General features: G+C 38.7%; 1 protein-coding gene and 1 pseudogene across 2 annotated transcripts in view; one reads left to right on the forward strand and one right to left on the reverse strand.

The window, feature by feature from the left end:
* LOC128572362 (zinc finger protein 724-like) overlaps positions 1–25,701 on the forward strand; it is a 48,498-nt gene that overhangs the window by 5,556 nt on the left and 17,241 nt on the right. The window contains exons 2-3 of one of the 2 annotated variants that reach the window (XM_053572234.1): positions 20,006–20,132; positions 20,939–21,034. In XM_053572234.1, the coding sequence (XP_053428209.1) occupies positions 20,006–20,132; positions 20,939–21,034 (223 nt within the window). The remainder of the gene's footprint in view (positions 1–20,005; positions 20,133–20,938; positions 21,035–25,701) is intronic. The other variant, XM_053572236.1, reaches the window with a different exon arrangement.
* On the reverse strand, positions 10,801–12,014 carry LOC128572365 (BRCA1-A complex subunit Abraxas 1-like; annotated as a pseudogene).

A 25,701-nucleotide genomic window follows, 5' to 3' on the forward strand; every position in this document is an offset into this window, starting at 1 on the left:
AAAGGCATCTCGAAACGTCTCTGACCATCACTGGGACTTTGGGTAATCATTCTTGTGGTTCTCCCCCCATGCACATGGTATTTGGGAATAAACCTTTCTCTTATTAATGTACCATAATTGTGCGTTGATCTTTCAGCGAACCAACTAAGGGAAAATGGCAGGATTCTTTTTTTTTTTTAGAGACAGTCTCACTTTGTCACCTCGGTAGAGTGTCGTGGCATCACAGCTCACAGCAACCTCTAGCTCCTGGGCTTAGGTGATTCTCTTTCCTCAGCCTTCGGAGTAGCTGGGAGTATAGGTGCCCGCCACAATGCCCGGCTATTTTTTTGTTGCAGTTTGGCCGAGGCCGGGTTTGAACCCGCTACCCTTGGTATATGGGGCCAGTGCCCTACTCAGTGAGCCACAGGTGCCGCCCAAAAGAGTAGGTTTGTCCTGTGATCCCTGCACAGGGCTTTGTCACACTCTTTAATCTAATCCAAGGGTATGTTTTCCTGTCTTTTCAAGGCCTTATGCAAGGGTTTAGGAATCCATACCTGGCAGAAACTTGTCACATTCAGACATCTCCAAGGCTGTCTTTTAGTTGCAGGGGTTAGAAAATGTAATATTAAATTGTTTCTATTTTTGGCTCAGTGCCCATAGCAAGGTGGTTACAGTGCCAGCCACATACACCGAAGTTAGTGGGTTTGAACACAACCCGGGCCAGCTAACCCACAATGACAACAGCAACAAAAAATTAGCTGGGCATTGTGGCTGACACCTGCAGTCCCAGCTGCTTGGGAGGCTGAGGCATGAGGATTGCTTGAGCCCAAAAGTTTGAGGTTGCTGTGAGCCGTGATGCTACAGCACTCTACCAAGGGTCACATAGTGAGACTATGTCTCAAAAAAAAAAAAAAATTGTTTCTATTTTTTAATAGGCTGCATTGTCCAGGCTTTATCTGAAAACCAAGAAATTTCACTTTCTACAGACAGATTGGAGCTTTTTGCTTTGATACCCAAATGCCCCATTTAGCTAAATTGTTCAGTGTTAATGTTGGTTTATTTAGGCATTCCTGAGAGTCCAGACAGGTGATAAATCATTTACCTGTTTTAAAGTGCATTCTTTTTTTTTTTTTGACAGAGTCTTACTTTGTCACCCTTGGTAGAGTGCTATGGCATCACAGCTCACAGCAACCTCAAACTCTTGGGTGTAAGTGATTCTCTTGTCTCAGCCTCCAAAGAAGCTGGAACTGTAGGTGCCCACCACAATGCCTGGCTATGTTTAGAGACAGTGTCTCTCTGGCTCAGGTTGGTCTTGAGCTCAGGCAATTCATCCACCTGAGCCTCCCAGAGTGCTAGGATTACAGGCATGAACCACAACACCCAACCTTAAAGTGTATTCTAAGTTCACAAGTAGCTAAAGAAGATTGTGGCAGTGTTTATCTCTACCAAAATGCCTATAATTGTAGCACTCTGCAAAGTCTAGGGGGGTAGATTGCTTGAACTTGGGAGTTCAAGACCAGCCTGAGCAACGGTGAGCCCCTGACTCTAAGAAATAGCAGGGCATTGTGGTTGAGTATCTGTTGAGAGCCAGCTGTGAGGGGGAGGGCTCCTGCAGCTTGGGAGAACATCCAGGGGACAAACCCCCCTGTATCAGTCCTCCTCAACAGATAACATATTTTCTCCAAGTTTCAACTTTTAACCCAGCAGAAGAAAAACATATTTTCCTTAAAACTTTAGCTTTTTTTTTTTAACTTCACAGCTGCACTTCAAAGCAGTCATGTACATTTTCCAGCTAATCTTTAGATATGTAGTATTGCCCATATTTCAGAGGTCACACAGTCATAATAGATTATGTTTACCTGGGAATTTGTGCCTGTTTCTCTTCTCATAATTAAGTTGAACATGTGTCTTACTTCCTTGAAAAACAACTTTGTAATGCCTCCTTAAAAATAAAGCTGTTCGGGCACTTGGGTGCTGGTGATAGAGAAAAAGAGCCCAGTCCTCCAATTCTGTCTTTGACACTCAATTCCACCTCTGTCTTTCACATCTTTGTCTTTCTGGTTTTATTTCATCTATTTTATTTCATTATTTCCCACTGATCCTACTCTAGTTCATTTACTTTTCTTGCTGGGTCTTGACATATCTGTAGTCCCAGCTACTTGGGAGGCTGAGGCAAGAGGATTGCTTGAGCTCAGAAGTATGAGGTTTATGTGAACTATGCTGCCAGGGCACTGTACCCAGTGTGACAAACTGAAACTCTGTCTCAAAAAAAAAGAAAACCAAATTCAAGAACTGATTGGGTACAGTTATGCATTGACTATCCAGGTGAAACGTTTCTGGTTTCCTAATCAGGGGATCATGCAGTTTACAATTGGTTAAGCCTAACTTAGTTCCTGCTAAGTTAATGTTGGGGTGCAGAAAATAATTCTTTTTTTTTTGAGAGAGAGTCTTGCTTTGTCACCTTAAGTATAGTGTGGTGGCATCACAGCTCACAGCAACCTCAAATTCTTGGGCTTAAGTGATTCTCTTCCTTCAACCTCCTGAGTAGCTGGGGCTACAGGCACCCGCCAGAATACCTGGGTATTTTTTGGTTGCAGTTGTCATTGTTTAGCTGGCCCAGGCTGGGCTCAAACCCGCCAGCCTCAGTGTATGTGGCCAGCACCCTACTCATTGAGCCACAGGCACTGAGCCCAGAAAATAATTCTTAATTTTTTTTTTTTTACAGTTTTTATCCAGTGCTGGGTTTGAACCTACCACTTCTGGCATATGGGGCTGGCACCCTTCTCCTTTGAGCCACGATGCCGTCCTTTTTTATTTATTTATTTATTTTTTCACAAAATACAGGCGCCGTGGCAAGCGCCTGTATTCCCAGCGGCTTCCGGAGGCTGAGGCAGTGGGGTGCCGCAGCCCGAGTCTGAGGTTGCGGTCAGCTACCACGCCCACTGCACTCTGCTCAGGGGCTTAGGGTGGGACCCTGTCTCAACAACAACAACAACAAAAAAGTAAAGAAACAGAAAATAATTCTTAAAAAAATTGTAGCTTAGACATGCCGAGTCCTTTTGAAAGTGGAAAGCTTTTTGGAAATAAGCCTGAATATCAAGGCCGTTATAACGTCTTTCTCCTCTCATCACAAGAATAGAGAATGGACTCTAACAGGTCTTTATGTAACAAACAAAGCTTCTTCCCCAAATAAAAACAGTTGCCTTGTATTGTTTTCCTGTTACCTCCTTATCTGCTGCAGATAGAATATTCAGCCACTCTTAATTTTATTTATTTTATTTTTTTAATTGTTTGAGATTCATTGAGGGTACAGAGAATTAGGTTACACCCATTGCATTTGTTAGGTAGAGTCCCTCATTATAATTGTGTGCCATCCCCAAGAGGTGTACCATACACCGCGACCCTGCATCCCCCATCTTTCTCCCTTCTCCCCACTTGCTGATTCCCCTAACCGCCTTGTATTAGTTTATCTACTGCCTTCATATTAGAGTAGATTGGATTTTTCCTTCTTTATTCTTGTGATGCTTTACTAAGAAGAATGTGTTCCACCTCCATCCAGGTTAATACAAAAGATGTACAGTGTCCATCTTTTTTAGTGGCTGAATAGTATTCCATGGTATACATATACCACAGCTTGTTAATCCATTCCTGGGTTGGTGGGCATTTAGGCTGTTGCCACATTTTGGCGATTGTAAATGGAGCTCCTATAAACAGTCTAGTGCAAGTGTTTTTATAATAGAAGGATTTTTTTTTCTTTTGGGTAAAGTCCCTCTTAGTAATGGGATTGCAGGATCAAATGGGTTGTCTAATTTGAGTTCTTTGAGGATTCTCCATACTTAATTCTACATACTTTTTGTTTACATAAAGTTTGTATTACTTTGCAGTTCACCAGTAGTATTAAAGTGTTCCCTTCTCTCCACATCCATGCCAGCATCTGCAGCTTTGAGACTTTGTGATGTGGGCCATTCTCACTGGGGTTAGGTAATATCTCAGGGTAGTTTTGATTTGCATATCTCTGATGATTCAGGACATTGAGAATTATTCATGTTTATTAGCCATTTATCTGTCTTCTTCCGGGAAGGTTCTTTTCATGTCTCTTGCCCATTTATACAAGGGATTATTGGCTCTTTTTTTGTTGATTAATTTGAATTCTCTATAGATCCTAGTTATCAAGCTTTTGTCCAATTCATGATATGCAAATGTATTTTCCCATTCTGAAGGTTGTCTATTTGCTTTGGTTGTTGTTTCCTTAGCTGTACAGAAGCTTTTCAGCTTACTTAAGACACATTTGTTTGTTTCTGTTGTTATTGCAATTGCCATGGAAATCCTCTTCATTAAGTCTTTCCACAGGCTGATAACTTCTAGTATTTTCCCCATACCTTCTTTGAGGATTTTTATTGTTTCATGCCTTAAATTTAAATCTTATTCATCTTGAATCAATTTTTGTAAGTGGTGATAGTTGCAGATCCAGTTTCAGTCTTTTATATGTGGTTATCCAGTTCTCCCAGCACCATTTATTGCATAGGGATTCTTTTCCCCAGTATATGTTATTTGGTTTATTGAAGATCAGGTGGCTGTAATGTTTGTTTCATCTCATGGTTTTCTATTCAGTTCCAAATATCAATGTCTCTGTTTTTGTTCCAATACCATGCTATTTTGATCACTATGGCTTGCAGAAATAGCCGAAATTCTGGTAGGGTGATAACTCTGGCTTTGTTTGTATTACTGAAGGTTGCCTTGGATATATAGGATTTCTTCTGGTTCCATACAAAATGAAGAATTATTTTTTACAGTTTTTGAAATATGATAATGGTATTTTAATGGGGATTGCCTTCAATCTGTAGATTGCTTTCCATAGAATAGACATTTTTACTATTTTTTTTTTTTTTTTTTGGCTAGAGCCAGGTTTGAACCTGTCACCTCTAGTATATGGGGCCAGCGCCTTACTCCTTGAGCCACAGGTGCTGCCCAACATTTTCACAATGTTGATTCTTCCCAGCCATGAGCCTGGTATGTTCTTCCATTTGTTAATATTTTCTGCTATTTCTTTTCTTAGGGTTTGGTTTCATAATTCTGTTTGTAGAATGTCCTTCACCTCTTTTGTCATGGCTATTTCTAGGTATTTCATTTTTTTAAAGCTACCGTGAAGGGAATTATGTCTTTGGTTAGCTTCTCATCTTGGTTGTTATTGGCATATACAAAGGCTACTGATTTGTGGACATCGATTTTATATCCTAAGACATTGCTGTATTTTTTTTTTTTCTTTGAGACAGTCTCACTTGTTGCCCTCAGTAGAGTGCGGTGACATCACAGCTCACAGCAACCTCCAGCTCTTGGGCTTAGGTGATTCTCTTGCCTCAGAGAATCCCGAGTGGCTGGGATTACAGGTGCCCGCTACAACACCTGGCTATTTTTTATTGTTGTTGCAGTTTGGCCGGGGCCGGGTTTGAACCTGCTACCCTCTTTATATGGGCCCAGCGCCCTACTCACTGAGCCACAGGCGCCACCCACTGTATTTTTTTTTGTCTTTTCCAGGAGTCTTGTGGTTGAGTCTTTGGGGTTCTCAAAGTATAAGATCATATTGGCAAAGAGCAAGAGTTTGATCTCTGAATCCATTTGGATGCCCTTTATTTTCTTCTCTCGACTGATTGTATTGGCTAGAACTTTCAGCACTACGTGTTGGGGAAGACTCCTTGCTTCTCAATTTTTTTGAATAATTTCTTCAATATGGGTATAGGCTCTTCTTTGAAGGTTTGATAGTATTCTGGTGTGAAGCCATCTCGACCAGGGCTTTTTTTATGTTGGGAGATGTTTTATTGTTTCTTAGGTCTCAGTTCTTGAAATCGGTCTGTTTAAGGGATCTGTTTCCTCTTGATTAAGTCTAGGGAGGGAGGGTGTGATTCCAGGTATTGATCTCATTTTTTCTACATTGCAAATTTCTGGGTGTATAATTTCTTATAGTACTCAGAGATGATCTCTTGTAGCTCTGTGGCATCTGTTGTTATTTCCTCTTCATCATTTCTGATTGAGATTATTAGAGATTTTACTTTTCTGTTTCTAGTTAATCTGGCCAAAGGTTTATTAATCTTATTATTTATTTGACCAACTTTTTGTTTCACTAATTTTCTGGATGTTTCTTTTGTTTTCAATTTCATTAATCTCTGATTTAATTTTGGGTATTTCTTTTCTTCTGCTGGGTTTGGGATTAGATTGTTCTTTTTTTTCCAATTCCATAAGCTGGTTCATGAGTTTGTTGATGCGGTGTCTTTCTGTTTTTCGAATGTAGGAATCTAATGTGATAAATTTCCCTCTTAAGACTGCTTCTGCTGTATCCCACAGGTTTTGGTAACTTGCGTCTTTATTGCTGTTATGTTTGAGAAATTCAGCGATTTCCTTTTTTTATGTCTTTTTCAACCCAACTATCATTCAGCATAGGTTGTTTAATTTCCAAGTATTTGTGTGGGGATGAATGTTTTTGTTGGACTTGAGTGATGCCCTGTGGTCTGAGAAGATACAAGGTATAATTTCTGTTCTTTTTATTATGCTGAGGTTTGATTTGTATTCTAGGATGTGGATGATTTTGGCATGCATACCATGGGCTGACGAGAAAAATGTACATTTCTTAGCTTTACATACAAATCAGTAGCCTTTGTATATGCCAATAACAACCAAAATGGTGTGTTCTGTGTATGTCTATTCCATTTGTTCTAGGGTTACCTTTAGTTCCTTTGTATCTTTGTTTAGTAAATCTGTCTGGTCCTGTCAGAGGAATGTTAAAGTCCCCAACTATTATGGTGTTATGGGACATCATGTTGCTGAGATCTATCAAGGTCTGTTTCAAGAATCTGGGAGCATTTATGTTGGGTGCATAAATATTTAAAATTGAAATGCCTTATTGCTGTATTTTCCTTTGACCATATAAAGTGTCCATCTTTGCCTTTTGTAACTTTAGTTGCTTTAAATCCACTTGTATTTGAAAATAAAATGGCAATCCCTTCTTTCTTCTGATTTCCATTTGCTTGAAATACTGCTTTCCATCTCTTCACCCTGAGTCTTGATTTGTCCTTCATGATTTGGAATGTATCCAGGTGACTAGCTGCATCCCTGTATGTGCCATACCTAAATCTGCAGGCCCAAATTCTGAGTCCAGGTCCTTCCTTGGGACCCGCCTTCTTTGACCATTGGAAACTTTAAAGTGCCAGCAAACTATGCCATGTTTCTTTTTTCTTTCTTTCTTTTTTTTTTTTTTAAAGACAGAGTCTCACTTTGTCACCTTTGGTAGAGTGCCGTGGTGTGACAGCTCACAGCAACCTACAACTCCTGGGCTTAGGCAATTCTTTTGCCTCAGGCTCCCGAGTAGCTGGGACTACAGGTGCCTGCCACGATGCCCGGCTATTGTTTTGTTGCAGTTTGGCCAGGGCTGGGTTTGAACCTGCCACCCTTGGTATATGGGGCCGGTGCCCTACTCACTGAGCCACAGGCACCACCCTATGCCATGTTTCAAAATTGTGATTGGAGGTCTTCCTTAAACACTAGATATTTGTGTTGTTACAAAGTGTTGAGCAGAAGGAGGGACCCTGTGCTATGTTTGCTTTCTCTAGCTGAGTGCTGCCATATTCTAGAAGGAGTAATAATAGCAGTAGGGGGGGATTGAAGCTCTTCCTAGACTTCCTAGACTGTCAAAACCTGCAATTTTTTTTTTTTTATAAAGAAAAACACAAAACTTATCCTCATCAGTGTTCAGATATGGAACAATGGTCAGCTGCTATCATCACCACAACTTTTTTGACAGCAAAGAGACTAGAGAAGGCGGATAAAACGTTTTTAGTTCTGTTATTAGATACACTGTAGAGTTTTATTGTGACATAAATAAATTTTGTCATATCTGATTTTTAAAACAATTTTTCTTAAATTGATGACTGTTAATGAATTTTTAAATGAAAAATGTTCTATATATTTTATATTTTTAATTTTTCAGAGAAATGCCAAAATACAAATAATTACGCACATCCATCATGTATTAAACAGCTTGAGATATAAAACACCCCAAGTATTGAAATTTCTTTATTGCTCCTTATCTTCCTTTCTTCTTCAATTCTTTCCTCTACAAAATATTATCTTTAATTTATTATCCTTAATTATATAATTCCTATATGTATTACGAAATTTTTTTTTTAATTTATTGTTGGGGATTCATTGAGGGTACAAGAATCAGGTTACACTGATTGCATTTGTTAGGTAAAGACCCTCTTACAATCGTGTCTTGCCCCCAAAAGGTATGGCACACACCAAGACCCCACCCCCTTGCTCCTTCCCTCTCTCTGCTCTTCCTTTTGCCACCCCTCCCTGTTTCTTTCTCTCTCTGTTCTCCCCTTTCCCCACCACCATCATGTCATTCATTGTCCTCATATCAAAATTGAGTACATAGGATTCACACTTCTCCACTCTTGTGATGCTTTACTAAGAATAATGTGTTCCACTTCCATCCAGGTTAATACAAAGGCTGTAAAGTCTCTCTTTTTTTTTTTTTTTTTTTTTTTGAGATAGAGCCTCAAGCTGTCACCCTGGGTAGAGTGCCATGGCCCTCAAACTCCTGGGCTCAAGTGATTCTCCTGCCTCCGCCTCCCAAGTAGCTGGGACTACAGGTGCCTTCCACAATGCCTGGCTAATATTTGGTTGCAGCTGGTTATTGTTTGGCGGGCCTAGTCTGGATTCGAACCTGCCAGCTCAGGTGTATGTGGCTGGTGCCTTAGCTGCTTGAGCCACAGACGCCAAGCCAAGTCTCCGTTTTCTTAATGGCTGAATAGTATTCCATAGAGTACATATACCACAGCTTGTAAATCCGTTCCTGGGTTGGTGGGCATTTAGGGTGTTTCCTCATTTGGCGATTGTAAGTTGAGTTGCAATAAACAGTCTAGTGCAAGTGTCCTTATGATAAAAGGATTTTTTTCCTTCTGGGTAGATGGCCAGTAATGGGATTGCAGGATCAAATGGGAGGTGTAGCCTGAGTTCTTTGATGTTTCTCCATACTTCTTTACAAAAAGGTTGTATTAGTTTGCAATCCCACCAGCAGTGTAAAAGTGTTCCCTTCTTTCCATATCCATGCCAGCATCTGCAGTTTTGAGATTTTGTGATGTGGGCCTTTCTCACTGGGGTTAGATGATATCTCAGGGTGGTCTTGATTTGCGTTTCTCTAACAATTAGGAATGATGAGTATTTTTTCATATGTTTGTTAGCCATTCGTCTGTCTTCTTTAGAGAAGATTTTATTGATGTCTCTTACCCATTGATATATGGGATTGTTGGCTTTTCTATGTGGATTAATTTGAGTTCTCTATAGATCCTAGTTATTAAGCTTGTGTCTGATTCAAAATATGCAAATATTCTTTCCAAGTGTGTAGTTTGTCGTTTTGCTTTGGTTTTTGTCTCCTTAGCTGTACAGAAGCTCTTCAGTTGAATTAAGTCCCATTTGTTTATTTTTGTTGGTGTGGAATTGCCACAGCAGTCTTCTTCATGAAGTCTTTCCCCAGGCTGATATCTTCCAGTGTTTTTCCTATGCTTTCTTTGAGGATTTTTATTGTTTCATGCCTTAAATTCAAGTGCTTTATCCATCTCAAATCAATTTTTGTGAGTGGAAAAAGGTGTGGGTCTAGTTTCAGTCTTTTACATGTGGACATCTAGTTCTCCCAACACCATTTATTGAATAGGGAATCTTTTCCCCCAAGATATGTTCTTGTTTGGTTTTTCGAAGATTAGGTGGTTGTAAGATGATAGTTTCATTTCCTGCTTTTCTATTCGATTCCAAATGTCTATGTCTCTATTTTTGTGTCAGTACCATGCTGTCTTGACCACTATGGCTTTGTAATACAGCCTAAAATCTGGTATGGGTGATGCCCCCAGCTTTGTTTTTATTACTAAGAACTGCCTTAGCTATACAGGATTTTTTCTGCCTTCATACAAAATGCAGAATCATTTTTTCCAAATCTTGAAAGTATGATGTTGGTATCTTAATAGCGATGGCATTGACTAGGTAGATTGCTTTGGGAAGTATAGACATTTTAACAATGTTGATTCTTCCCAGCCATGAGCCTGGTATGTTCTTCCATTTGTTAATATCCTCTGCTATTTCCTTTCTGAGGATTTCATAATTTTCTTTACAGAGGTCCTTCACCTCCTTTGTTAAGTATATTCCTAGGTTATTTCATTTTCTTTGAAGTCATGGTGGAGGGAGTTGTGTCCTTAATTATCCTCTCATCTTGACTGTTATTGGCGTGTACAAAGGCTACTGACTTGTTGACATTGATTTTATATTCTAAGGCATTACTGTCGTTTTTTTTTTTTTTTTTCTTTGCAGTTTTTGGCCTGAGTTGGGTTTGAACTTGCCATCTCTGGCATATGGTGCCGGTGCCCTGCTCCATTGAGCCGCAGAAGCTGCCTCATTACTGTATTTTTAAAATTTTTTCATATAAACTTTATAGATTTCACATTGACAAAATAAGTTCGTCTCTCCTTTCCAATTCTAAAGAATGCTGTACAAGTTTAAAAGAATGCATCTATTTTAAGCTTTTCCCTCAACAATTTAGTAAAAAGTGAAAAAAAGGTTTTGATAAATAAAAACATCTCATTATTATTTTTAAAAGTACTTTACAAATGCACTAGAACTTAGGTTTTATTGCAAATATGTGAACATAGTTAAAACAAATTATCTATGTATTACTAAGAATAGCTGAATATAGTAAAAACAGAGAAATATATCTGAATGTATTTATGTATTACTGCAAGTAGCTGAACATAGCAATAATAATCTTTTGGGTTAAAAGGATCAAAATGTAGGAAACTGTAGATATTCTTCTTAACCCTTCATTTTCTCAATCTCTTCATCTGTTTCTGGGCTACTTATTGTGGTTGCTTTTTCTTAGTTACTACTATCACTATCTGTTTTAGATGGGTTGTTTTCTTTTCCTAACAGCTGTGATTTCTTGAATTGCCATCCATCAACTGTGTCTAAACATTTATGCTTAACTATTTGTGGTGTACTAGGTGGACTATCTTCAGGAGTGTCAGTGTATTCTACCATTAAGGTCAGATTGTCTATCACATTAAGGTGGTGGTTGGTGTTACAGTTACTTTTAGAAATATACCTACTTTTCAGAGAGATAACACATGAATGAAGAAATTCACAATCCAGAAAAAAGGTCTGCAAAGGTTGACAAAGAAAAATGTTCTCCTGAGGGTCTTTCTGGACATTCTTCTCTCCTATTGCTTGAGCCTGTTCTTGTTTTCTTTTTTTAATTTCTTGTTTTAATCTGTTTACATGATTTAGTAGTTTCTCTACTGCTTGCTCACTATGTTCCCCTTTTTCACATACATTCTTTAGTTCCTCTTGTAATGAAGCATACATTTTGTTTATTTGTGTACCTCCTTTAAAGATTCATCATCTTCAAAAAATTCAGAGCTGTGTATTTTTACTGCTCGGCTAAAACCAGAAGGCATACAGGAAGCTTATACTGTTTTTTTTTTTTTCTTTTTTTTTTTATTGTTGGGGATTCATTGAGGGTGCTTATACTGTTTTATAACCCTTTTGTTCAGAAATGCCCAGATTGGCAACCACTAATGGTACCCTGTGAAAAAGTCTTTTTGACACTTGATAATATTTCCATTAGAGCTTCCTTATTTACGTCACTTGAAGAATTATAAAAGCTAAAAAGCCAATAGCATGGAATAGATTTCTGAATGTCCTGTGACATAACAATAGCATGTATTGTTACTATTGCTAGGGTGGCACCTGTGGCTCAAGGAATAGGGTGCCGGCCCCACATACCAGAGGTGGTGGGTTCAAACCTGGCCCCAGCCAAAAACAATTGTATAAACAACTTCAATGTCATCCATTTGAGAATCTGTAATGCTATTCATGGCTTCACCTTTCATTTCCCAAAGAAGAAAACCTTCTGTGTCCGAGTCCGTGTTAAGGTGCTGGAAGCTGAGTGTGCCAAACACAAAGCCTGAAAGCACCGCTGATGTACTCTTGCCCTCCATGCCACCAACACCGGCTGGGCACCCATTACTGTGTTTTTTATGACTTCCAGGAGTCTTGCGGTTGACTCTTTGGGGTTCTCTAAATATAAGATCATATCATCAACAAAGAGGGAGAGTTTGACCTCCTCTGCTCCCATTTCGATGCCCTTTATTTCCTTGTCTTGCCTAATTGTATTGGCTTGAACTTCCAGCACTACATTGAATAGTAATGGTGACAGAGGACAACCTTGTCTAGTTGCAGTTCTGAGAGGAAAAGCTTTTAGTTTTACTCCATTCAGTAAAATATTAGCTGTGAGTTTGTCCTAGATAGCTTCAATCAGTTTCAGAAATGTGCCACATATGCCTATACTCTTCCATGTTCTAATTAGAAAAGGATGCTGTATTTCATCAAATGCTTTTTCTGTATCTATCGAGAGGATCATATGGTCTTTGTTTTTACTTCTGTTGATATGGTGAATAACATTTATGGACTTCTGTATGTTAAACCAGCCTTACATCCCTGGGATGAAATCTACTTGATCATGATGTATAACTTTTCTGATGATAAGCTATAATCTATTGGCTAGAATTTTGTTTAAAATGTTTGGATCTATATTCATTAGTGAAATTGGTCTGAAATTCTCCTTGCTAGTTGGGTCTTTTCCTGGTTTTGGTATCAGGGTGATGTTTGCTTCATAGAATGTGTCTGGGAAGATTCCTTCTTCCTCAATTTTTTGGAATAATTTCTGCAATATGGGAATAAGCTTGAAGGTTTGATAGAATTCTGGTGTGAAGCCATCTGGACCAGGGCATTTTTTTGTTGGAAGATTTTTTATTGTTTCTTTAATCTCAGTGCTTGAAATTGGTCTATTCAGGAGCTCTATTTCTTCCTGGCTAAGTCTAGGGAGAGGGTGTGATTCCAAATATTGATCCATTTCCTTCACGTGGTCCAATTTCTGGGCATAGAGTTTCTGGTAGTATTAGAGATGTATCTTGTATCTCTGTGGCATCAGTTGTAATTTCCCCTTTATCATTTCTGATTGAGGTTACTAGAGATTTTATTTTTCTATTTCTAGTTAGTCTGGCCAAAAGTTTATTTATTTTACTTTTTTTTTCAAAAAACCAACTCCTTGTTTCATTAATTTTCTGAACGATGTTTTTTGTTTTCAATTTCATTGATCTCTCATTTAATTTCGGATACTTCTTTTCTTCTGCTGGGTTTAGGCCTAGATTGTTCTTCTTTTTCCAATTCCGTAAGATGACTTGTGAGTTTGTTGATGCACTCTCTTTTTGTTTTCAGAATGTAGGCATCTAAAGTGATAAATTTTCCTCTGAGAACTCCTTTTGTAATATCCTACAAGTTTTGTTAGCTTGTGTCTTCATTGTTGTTATGCTCAAGAAAGTTAATGATTTCCTCTTCTATTTCTTCCGGCACCCAACTGTCATTCAACATTTTATGCCTTTGTGTTGGGTTGAACGTTTTTGTTGGAGTAGAGTTCCACCTTTAGTGCCTTGTGGTCTGAAAAGGTACAAGGTAAATTTTCAATTCTTTTGATTCTGTTGAGGTTTGTTTTGTGGCCTAGGATATGATGAATTTTGGAAAATGTTCCATGGGGCAATGAGAAGAATATATATTCTTTATCTTTGGGATGGAGTGTTCTATATGCATCTATCAAGCACAGTTTTTCTAGGGTCTCATTTAAGTCCCTTTTATCTTTGTTTAATTTCTGTTTAGAGTATCTGTCCAGCTCTGTAAGAGGAGTGTTGAAATCCCCTGTTACTATGGCATTATAGGATATACTATTGCTCAGACTGAGTAAGGTTTGTTTCCAGAATCTGGGAGGATTTAAATTGGGTGCATAAGTATTTAGAATTGAAAGGTCTTCTTGTATTTTTTTCTTGACCAATATGAAGTGACAATCTTTGTCTTTTTTAACTTTAGTTGCTTTTAAATCCACATGTATCTGAAAATAAGATTGCAATTCCTCTTTTCTTCTGAATTCCATTTGCTGAAAAATTGTCTTCCAACCCTTAACTCAGAGTTTTAATTTGTCTTTTGAAGCTAGGTGTGTTTCCTGCAGTCAGCAAATGGATGGCTTGTGTTTTTTAATCCAGTCAGCCAATCTATGCATTTCAGTGGGGGAATTTAAACCATTAACATTTATTGAGGTAATTGATAAGCGTGCTAATGTTCTATTCATCTTATTTTGTGAGAGTCCATAGCTTAGTTTTATCTTTTGCATCAGTGTGGAAGTTAGGTTCTGTCCTTTAATTTCTGAGTTCTTACTATGCTCGATCCATTGTGATGGTCAGTGTGCAGGACAGGTTGAAGTATTTCCTGTCTTGTTGTGGTGAATTTCTTCAATGTTTGTATATCAGTAAATAATTTGATTTCCCTGTCAATTTTAAAGCTTAGCTTAGCAGGGTATAGAATTCTGGGCTGGAATTGTTCTATTTAAGTAGATCAAAGGTAGATGATCATTGTCTTCCTGCTTGGAAAGTTTCATTAGAGAAGTCTGCAGTCACCCTGCTGGATTTTCCCCTGTAGGTCAAATGGCACTTACTTCTGGTAGCTTGCAGAATCTTTTCTTTTGTCTTGACTTTGGACAGGTTCATCACAATGTGTCTTGGAGAAGCTCGTTTAGAGTTGAGGCGACCTGGGGTCTGATATCCCTCTGAAAGCAGTGTGTCAGAATCTTTTGTGATATTTGGGAAATTTTCATTTATAATATTCTCTAATATGGCTTTCATTCCCCTGGGGCATTCTTCTTCCCCTTCTGGGATACCTATAACTCATATGTTTGAATGCCATAATTCTGTCAGTGAACGTTCCTCTTTCTCTCTCTTCTTTTCTGTCTCTTTAACTATCTGAGTTATTTCAAGAGCTTTGTCCTCTACCTCCGAAATTCTTTCTTCCACATGGTCTATTGTTGATACTTTTTATTGCATCTTTAAGATCCCTAATTGACTGCTTCAGTTCCTTCAGCTCTGCTATATCCTTTGTATATTCTTCATATCGTTCATCTCTTATTTGATTCTGTTGTTGGATTTCCTTTTGGTTATTTTCCACTTTATCAGCAGTTTCCTTCATCGTTTCTATCATTTCCTTCATTGTTTTCATCATCTGTATTCTAAATTCCCTTTCTGTCATTTCTAACATTTCTTTATAGGTGAAATCCTCTGCAGTAGCTACCTCACAGTCCCTTCATGGGGGTTGCCCTGGACTGGTTTTTCATGTTTGTAGGAGTTTTCTGCTGATTCTTCCTCATGAGTGATTTCTTTTATCTGTTTCCTTGCCTTATTTTTCCTTTCACTTACTTTTGCTCTTTAAGTTGCTGTGCTTCTGGACTAGGGTTTTGATGAGTCCTTTTGGTACAGGACCAAAAGGATGAGAAGATTGAAGGGAAAGAAGATAAAAAAGAAAGAAAAAAAAAGATCAGAGGGAGTGGGTAAAAGGGAATAGTGACAAAAAGAAGAGAGGCACAGAAAGAGGGAGATAGTAGCAATATAGATGTAGAGTAGGATACTTTGACCCAACCTTAAAAACCCCCAACCTCTGGGGGTGTTGGGTTTAGTTGTTCACTTCAGGTCAGCAGTTGTTTGCTAGCCTGTTTGGACACAGTACCCCACCTCCACCAAGTAGAGAGGAAAGGAAAAAATGCTATAAATCAAACATAAAGAAGCAAACCGAAAACTTTACATGATAAAATTGGGAGAAAACCAAATAATAGGGGTAGAAACACAAGCAAAAATGAAGTTCTAATTGTTGAAAATGGCAACAATGGGAAATTGTGTTTAAACTAGAGAAACGAAGAAAGAAAGAGAAAAAAAGGAAAAGATAAATCCATAGGGAAAATGTTGAAATTAGAAAACAAAAACAAAGAAGTATATATATCTTGCTGGATATTGTCTGGGTTAATCACAATGCTGATACAGCTGTACGTGATGGAGAATGGAGGCCTCTGCTGATTTCTCCAATCCTACGGGTGGAGAGCCTTAATCTCTTCTCAGCCCGCTTAAAAGGCACTTTAAACTGCTAACCTTGGTTAAGCAGAAGCTTTCCCAGGAGAGCACTTGTTGCCCAGATCACTCCTGAAGTGGCTATCCACTTACCCAGTGTGCCAAAACAGGTCTCACTCTATGCTCCTCAGGGCTAAGGCTGCAAGGCATCTCAGTCCCTGCCTTTAGGCTGCTCAGTCACTAGATTACTTGCTCCCTGCCTGATCCTTGCTCTGTGACTCTGAGGGTGGAGCTTGCCGGGGCAATTCTCCCACAATGGCTCCGTGCGGCCCACAGCCTAACACTATTAGCTTCGTTTCTCAGTGGCTCAGTCTGGGGCCCTAGACAACACTTAAAGTCCTCCACACTCTTGCCCAAGTTCTCCCAAGGTGGTTCAACCGAGTGCCAAGTCCAAAAAAAAAAAAACAAAACAGCTCACAGGTAAGGCCTTTCCAGTTTGCAATCTCACTGCCACTGTACTTACAGCTGCTGACAGGATTAGACCAAACTAACACACGCAAATACTTGCCAGTTCTCCACTGCTTTTATCCTCCTCATGGGGTCCAGAAGTCTCCCACTGACTCCCTGTGTTCCCAAAGGGATATTTCTGGGCAGATCCCACCAGCCTGAAATTCCTGCAGTCTTCTCTTCCCAGACTCACCATGCGCAGTTGCAAGGAAGCTGTTACTTGGCCACCATCTCGCTTCTCCAAAACCTGCAAAATTTTAATCAAACTTAAGGTAGAGTGTTCTCTCTTGAAAACTCACAATGACAATACAAGAGTTGTTGGTGGAATAAAAAGCAGTTTATTGAAGAACATCATGAGGAGATGGCCTACTAATATTGCAAAGATCACCTGATCTTCCTCAGCTGACCAGAGGGTTGTGAAAAGAGAAAAGAGCTTGGAAAACTATGTGTAGGAGCTTCCTGTGTGTAGGTTTCTATGTCTCATTGAAGTGGTTATCTTGCCATCTGGTCATCTGGCTGATGTTGGTTAGACTAAAGCAGAAATGGAGGTTATCTGCTCACTATTTTCTTTCATGGGAAGTTCTGTAATCTTGGCTCTATAGTTAATGGCTTAAACCCTTTATGAAATTTTGTTTTTGAGACACAGTATAACTCTGTCACCCTCTGTGGAGTGATGTGGCATCACAGCTGACAGCACCTCAAGCTCCTGGGCTCAAGCCATCCTCTTGCCTCAGCCTCCCAGTAACTTGGAATACAGGCACCTGGCTATTTATAAAGACCAAATCTCACTCTTGCTGGTCTGGAACTCCTGAACTGGTGCAATCCACCTACCTCAGGTGCTTGGACTACAGGCTTGAACCATTCGGCTGGCCATCTTCCTGAAATTCTTAAACAAGGACATTAATAGTTTGTTAAAGAAACTAATTATTTGCTTGAAGATAGAGTAACTACTGCTGTTGCAGAGTCAGATACTTAGAGTGGGTACAATGTGAAATAAGTTGTATGCATCTTCAACCCTAAGAGGCCATGCTTACCTATTTGTTTCTCAGCCCAGGCTTCCAGTTAAGATTCCATGGCCACAGCTTGGTGCCTGTAGCTCAAGCAGCAAAGGCACCAGCCACATACACCTGAGTTGGTGGGTTCGAATCTAGCTCAGGCTTACCAAACAACAATGACAACTACAACCAAAAAATAGCCAGGTTTTGTGGCAGGTGCCTGTAGTCCCAGCCACTTGGGAGGCTGAGGCAAGAGAATTGCTTGAGGGCAGGAGATGGAGTTTGCTGTGAGCTGTAAAGCAATGGCACTCTACCCAGGGTGACAGCTTGAGGCTCTGTCTCAAAAACAAAGATTCCATGGCCAGTTTGAAGAAATACCATCATCTGTGATTCTGGCTGCCCACAGATTCTATTAGTCTGGGTTGTGTCATCCATGTGGTTTTAAGTAAGTGCCCCTATGTGATGCTAAGGTTAGGCCAATGTCAAGCATGAGGGTTTTTGGATACACTAAAGACTGTGGAGTTTATTTTTTTTCCAGAAAGAGGTCACAGGGCCCATTTATCCATTTCTATAGCAGAAATAGCTGGCAGGAGAGGGCACTGCTGGCCAAGAAATAAGAAATGCACATTTTGGTCTTTATGTGGAGCCTCCTTTTTCCTGACTCTGTCCTGTGATAAAGAACAGGAAACAGTGAAATTTTTTCTCTGCTTTGAGGTCCCACTGCCTATGGATGTGGTTGTAGCAGATGAAGAGGTTGTGCTGATGTCTTTGAAGCCACATTATTAAGATAATCTCATGTCAGAAGGAAATCAAGGGAAGGAAGAGAAAAAAATGATTGCTTTTTGGGTAAATGTGACCAAGGTCCAGGGCTGTGCCCACTTTTCTCCTGCACTATCATGTTCTTAGAATTTGCAGACCTTTACTTCTCTACTTGTGATGTTCCTGCCTAATGAGTTTGTTTCAATTACTCTTTTTCCCTTTTCTTATACTGCTCAAGATGCTCCAAAAATTCTTCTCTACATATGGCACAGTCTTCTTTCCAGTCTCTCCATCCTAGTTTCCCATCTGCCCTAAAATTCTCACTTTAACTTTATATCCTGAAATAGTGAAAATGTTCCTTTTTTCTCTGTTGAAAATAGGAAAATGTGGATGCCCAAGATTGCTATTGTGGATTAGGTTGGATCCTTGTATATTAGCAAAGAAGGGGAAAATGTGCAGTTTAGCTTCCATCTGGAAGTTCCATCAGTTCTACATAGAATGAGATGAAGCACATGCACTTGTACGGAAGACAGCATTAACTGCCTAAAGTAACTCAAAGTTCTGAAAACCAGAATAATTGGGAAAGACTTGTTTTCCAGAATGCTAAATAAGACTATTTAAAGACACGATTAGAGATTAGAAAGCATACCAGATATCTGTACCTTGAACTTTGCCAAAAACTTTTTTTTTAAACTAGTTTTTATTAGAATATGATGTACTTTTTCTGGCCAGTACTATCACAGCAGTGATATTGTGTTTGCGTTTGTGAATCAGCACCTGATACTTATTTGTCCTGTTACAGTTGAGGTTAACTTTATTCACTCAGTTACGGTGTTCTTTGACACATACTCCATTGTAGAGTTCAGTATATTTTCTGTATTATTAATAAGTACTTTGGGGGAGATTTATCAACTAATGTGCAGAAACCAAAATATTTATTGAGGAAGTGCCCCTTTCTTCTTATATTCTTTCTCATATACCTTGCTTTGGAAAGTATAGGTTGTCATCTGTGTTTACTGGTTCAGAAATCAACTGAGATAAATCCAGTGTCTACAGTTTACTGCATGTTTGAGAAAATATTATCATGGAAGAGAAGCATTGGCATTCCCATTGAGCTTGTTGAAATTTTAGAAATTGAATTTTCACCACATATCTTGAGAACAAAAATTTGCATTTTATCAAGATCTCCAGTTCTTTTTTGTACATGTTAAAATATTTGAGGTACCATTTAACTCATTGTGACATTTTCATATAAAAAGCACAACTTGGCTCAGCACCCATAGCTCAGTGAGTAGGGTGCCGGCCACATACACCAAGTCTGTCAGGTTTGACCTTGGCCAAGGCCTGCTAAACAACAATGACAACTGCAACCAAAGATAGCTGGGCATTGTGGCAGGCACCTGTAGTTCCAGCTACTTGGGAGGCTGAAGCAAGAGAATCGCTTAAGCCGGAGAGTTTGAGGTTGCTGTGAGCCGTGATGCCATGGCACTCTACCGAGGGTGACATAACAACATTCTATCTCAAAAACAAACAAACAAAAAAAGCACACAATTTATACTGTATGATAAATAAGGGTGGTATCAGTGGCATTTTATTTCTACTGTGTACACTCTTTTTGTGGATGTTATGCCGTCCCCATTCTTCAGTGTTAGACAACATATGAGGGAATATATCTATATCTCTTCTATACTTATTAGGTAATTCCAGTCACTCATATAAGTCAACAACAATTCTTTTCACTCATTTAACTAAAAGTGAAATTCCATCTTCCTGTGGCTTCTTGTTTTTCAGGGACTGTTGACATTCAAAGACGTGTCTATAGAATTCTCTGTGGATGAGTGGGCCTGCCTGGACCCTGCTCAGCAGAATGTGTATCGTGATGTCATGTTAGAGAACTACAGAAACCTGGTCTTCCTAGGTGAGGATACCTTGAATACACAGTTCCTAGTCTATACTAAGCAGTTTATATTCTCTCTTTGTAGAAGGGTTTTATACAGTTTCTTTGACTGTGTGTAGATCACGTTCTTGTTTCTAAGGAAACCTTAAGGATATCTTGGTATAGAAAAGAAAATATTGGAGATGTTTTATTTGGGCATCAATCTTACTCTTTTGTGGCTGATTTATATCCTTAACTAGGTTAAGAGTAATTTCAGAAATTTAGTGACATAGATTGGTACCCATAAGTTTAGGGCTGATTTCTAGCATCAGATTTTATTTCAGTAGTACTGGGTAGTGAAGTCAAGAATCTTCCAGTATTCTGCAGTGCCTATGGCTCAGTGAGTATGGCACTGGCCCCATATACCGAGGGTGGCGGGTTCAAACCTGGCCCTGGCCAAACTGCAACAACAACAAAAAAAAACTAGCCAGGCGTTGTGGCAGGTGCCTGTAGTCCCAGCTACTTGGGAGGCTGAGGCAAGAGAATTGCCTAAGCACAAGAGCTAGAGGTTCTTCTAAGTTCTTCTGTGAGGTGTGACGCCCTGGCACTCTACCAAGGGCAACAAAGTGAGGCTCTGTCTCAAAAAACAAAACCAAAAAAAAAAAAAAAAACCAGAATCTTCCAGTATTAAATACTTTTCAAGTATTCTAAAGTTTCTGTAAAGGACATCTATTTTGATATTATTATTTCAGGATCTTCTAAAATGTACTTTTCTCTGCATTAGCAATATGCTAGATTGCCAGTTGGAGAATCCCAGTACGAGTCATGTTATTTTTCTAATAAAACAGGTCTTGCTGTCTCTAAGCCAGACCTCATCACATGTCTGGAGCAAAGCAAAGAACCCTGGAAGGTGAAGACACACCAGACAGTAGGCAAGCACCCAGGTAGGTTGGAGGGAATGAAGCAGTTAACACTGGTCAGAGGTCCAAAGTTAAAGAAGGAAACCAAAGAATACAATGTGAATAGGGAATCTCCCTTTGATTGGAAATGATTTCTGAGAAGCCTGGGTTTCTTTCTCTTGTTCTTACATAAGGGCACTTCTGTACTGTTTTTTTTTTTTTTTTATTTCCTTATTGACACAGAGTCTTGCTCTCTTGCCTTATACTGGAGTGCCATGCCCTCAGCCTTATGTAGAACATCCTGAAGCTGCTGGGTTCAAGTGATTTTTGTGCCTATGCCTCCAAAACAGTGGGGAGTACAGGTTTATTTGTTTTTTTGTAATGAGAAAACTTAATTTGTATCATTTACAGGTTGTAAACCAACAATGTGAGACTTCACATTTGGAGATCCCTGAAAAATTAAGTGAACATAAAGCAACTAATGAGAACCAGCATAACATTTTTCTTCATCAGTTAACTATTGGTGAAGAAAGATTGATAGCATAAACCTAGAACTTAAAGAAAATATAAAAGTTGTTTTGAGTAAGTTTAATTGCTTTCTTAAACAGGATATAAAACTGGATATTTCAACAGGTACTTTAAAAGGGAAATAAAATTGTTAAATTTTTTGAAGTTGAATTTAACCCTGTACAGCACTGATTTTCAGCTGGTGTGCTATGGCACACTGTTGGGCGGGAGATCATTAATTTTGAAGATCATTAATTAAATTATTGTCAAAAGAAATTCAAAGCACAGTAAGAGTAATCATTGTATTCTTTTTGTTTGATCTATATATATATATATTATTAAATCATAGCTGTGTATATTAATGCAATCATGGGGTACAATGTGCTGGTTTTATATACCATTTGAAATACTTTCATCAAACTGGTTAACATAGCCTTCACCGCATTTTCTTAGTTATTGTGTTAAGACATATTCTACACTTAGTAAATTTAACATGTACCCTTGTAAAATGCACCGTAGGTGTGGTCCCACTAATTGCTCTCCCTCCACTAATCCTCCCTGTCCTCTCCCCTCCCTCTCCTCTTTCCTCTTCTTCTTGGACTTCATTGGGTTATATCTTTCATATGAAAGCCATAAATTAGTTTCATGGTAGGGCTGAGTACATTGGATACTTTTTCTTCCATTCTTGAGATACTTTGCTAAGAAGAATATGTTCCAGCTCCATCCATGTAAACATGAAAGAGGTAAAGAATTCATCTTCTTTTTTTGTAGAGACAGAGTCTCACTTTATCACTCTTGGTAGAGGGCCGTGGCATCACACAGCTCACAGCAACCTCCAACTCCATGGCTCAGGCGATTCTCTGCCTCAGCCTCATGAGTAGCTGGGACTACAGGTGCCTATCACAATGCCCAGCTATTTTTTTGTTGCAATTTGACCAGAGCTGGCTTCAAACCCACCAATCTTGGTATATGGGGCCCGTGCCTTACCCACTATGCTGCAGGCACTGTCCATCACCATCTTTTTTTTTTTTAAGGCTGCATTGTATTCCTTGGTGTACATATACCACAATTTATTAATTAATTCATGGGTCGATGGGCACTTGGGCTTCTTCCATGACTTAGCAATTATCAATTGGGCGGCAATAAATATTCTGTTGCAAATACCTTTGTGATAAAGTGATTTTCGGTCTTCTGGATATATACCTAGTAGAGGAATTGAAGGATCAAATGGCAGATCTATTTTTAGATCCCTAATGATCTCCAAACAACTTTCCAAAAGGAATGTATTAGTTTACATTCCCACTACTAGTGCAGAAGTGTTCCCCTTTCTCCACATCCACACCAACATCTCTGGTCCTGGAATTTTGTGATGTGGGCTAATCTTACTGGAGTTAGATGATATCTCAAACTGGTTTTGATTATTTGCATTTGTCTGATGATTAAGGATCACGAGCATTTTTTCATGTGTCCATAGGCCATGTACTTGTCTTCATCAGAGAAATTTCTCTTCAAGTCCCTTGCCCAACCTGAGATGGGATCACTTGTTCTTTTCTTGTTAATACGTTTGAGTTCTCTGTGGATTCTGGTTATTAAATCTTTGTTGGAGACATAACCTGCAAATATTTTCTCCCATTCAGAGGGCTGTCTGCTTGCTTTACTTCCTGTGTTCTTGGCTGTGCAGAACCTTTTTACTTTGATGAGGTCCCAGTAGTATATTTTTGGTGTTGCTTCAAATGGCCAGGGGGGTCTTTCTTTTAAAATATTCTCTCAGGCTGATTTCTTCCAGAGTTTTCTCTTCACGTTCTTCTAGTATTTTTAAAGTTTCATGTCTTAAGTTTTGATCTTTAATCCACTGAGAGTCTGTCATAGTTAATGGTGACAGGTGTGGGTCCAGTTTCAGTCTTCTACAGGTCGCCAGCCAAATCACCCAGCACCATTTGTTAAATAGGGAATCTTTACCCCACTGAATTTTTTTTTTTTTTTTAAGAGACAGTCTTTTTTTTTTTTGGCCGGGGCTGGGTTTGAACCCGCCACCTCCGGCATATGGGACCGGCACCCTACCCGCTGAGCCACAGGCGCCGGCCATCCCACTGAATGTTTTTAATTGGCTTATTGAAGATCAAGTAATGGTAAGTACCTGGGTTCAACTCTTGGTTCTCTATTCTGTTCCATACATCCACCTCTGTTTTTGTGCCAGTACCATGCAGTTTTGATCATTATCGATTTATTGTATAATCTGAGATGTGATAGCATAATTCCTTGTGCTTTGTTTTTATTTCTGAATAATGTCTTGGCTATTTGAGGTTTTTTCCTATTCCATATAAAACGAAGTATTATTTTTTCAAGATCTTTAAAGCATGACAGTGGAGCTTTAATAGGGATTGCATTAAAATTGTACATTGCTTTGAGTAGTGTGGACATTTTAACAATGTTGATTCTTCCCAGCCATGAGTATGGTATGTTTTTCCATTCGTTACCATCCTCAGCTATTTCTTTTCTTAGAGTTTCCTAGTTCTCTTTATAGCGATCTTTCACATACTTTGTTAGGTAAACTCCCAAATAGTTCATCTTTGGCACTACTGTGAAAGGAATAGAGTCCTTGACAGTTTTTTCAGCTTGACTATTGTTGGTATATGTAAAGGCTACAGATTTATGAGGGTTGATTTTGTAACCTGAGATGCTGCTGTATTCCTTGATCACTTCTAAGAGTTTTATAGTAGAGTCCCTGGTGTTTTCCAGATATACAATCATATCATCTGCAAAGAGGGAAAGTTTGATCTCTGACCCTATGTGGATACCCTTGATCTCCTTTTCTTGCCTAATTGCGGTGGCTAAAACTTCCATTACACTGTTAAAAAACAGTGGAGACAATGGGCAACCTTGCATGATTCCTGATCTGAGTGGAAATGATTTCAATTTTAACTCCAGTCAGTGCAATATTGGCTGTGTGTTTGCTGTAGATGGCCTCCATTGGTTTAAGAAATGTCTTTTCTATACCAATTTTTTTTCTTAAATGTTCTGATCATGAAGGATTCTGGATATTATCAAAAGCTTTTTCTGCGTCAATTGAGAGAATCACATGATCTTTGTTTTTTAATTTGTTTATGTGATGAATTATATTTATAGATTTTCATATAATGAACCTGCCTTAAGACCCTGGGATAAAACCCCTTGATCATGGTGTATAATTTCTTTGATGTGTTGCTGGATTCTGTTTGCTAGAATCTTGTTGAATATTTTTGCATCAATATTTATTAGTGATATTGGTCTATAATTTTCTTTTCTAGTTGGGTCTTTTCCTGGTTTGGGGATCAAGGTGATGTTTGCTTCATAGAATGTGTTACGTAGTATTTCTTCTTTTTCTCTATTTTGGAAAAGGTTAAGTAATATAGGTACTAGTTCCTCTTTAAAGGTTTGGTAGAATTCTGATGTGAAGCCAATCTGGTCCTGGGCTTTTCTTTTTAGGAAGATTTTGTATAGTCGATGCTATTTCAGAACTTGATATAGGCCTGTTTAACATTTCCACTTCATTCTGGCTAAGTCTAGGAATGTGGCATGCTTCCAAGTATTGGTCTATTTCCTTCAAATTTTCGTATTTCTGAGAATAGAGTTTCTTGTAATATTCATTAAGGATTTTTTGAATTTCTGAGCAGTCTGTTGTTATTTTGTTTTCGCCATTTCTGATTGTTGAAATTAATGATTTTACTCTTTTTCTCCTGGTTAGGTTAGCCAAAAGTTTATCTATTTTAGTGACCTTTTTAAAACACCAACTTTTTGATTTATTGATCTATTGTATAATCCTTTTGTTTTCAATTTCATTTAATTCTGCTCTAATTTTGGTTATTTCTTTTCTTCTGCTGGGTTTGGGGTTGGAATTTTCTTCTTTTTCCAGTTGCTTTAGATATCCCATTAAGTTGTTAACTTCCTCTTTTTCCATTCTATTGAGGAAGGCTTGCAGTGCTATAAATTTCCCTCTTAAGACTGCCTTTGTGGTATCCCAGAGGTTCTGGTAATTCATGTTTTCATTATCATTTTGTTACAAAGGTTTGGTAATTTTCTTCTTAATCCTGTGTGTGACCCAGCTGTTGTTCAGCATTCAGCTAAATATGTATTCAGCATATTTAGTTTCCATGTTTTTGTATGAGTATGCCAATTTCTGTTGTTACCGAGTTCGACTTTTATTCCATGATGGTCCAAGAAGATGC

This window comes from Nycticebus coucang, chromosome 20, assembly GCF_027406575.1.
Source record: "Nycticebus coucang isolate mNycCou1 chromosome 20, mNycCou1.pri, whole genome shotgun sequence".
Taxonomy (NCBI): domain Eukaryota; kingdom Metazoa; phylum Chordata; class Mammalia; order Primates; family Lorisidae; genus Nycticebus; species Nycticebus coucang.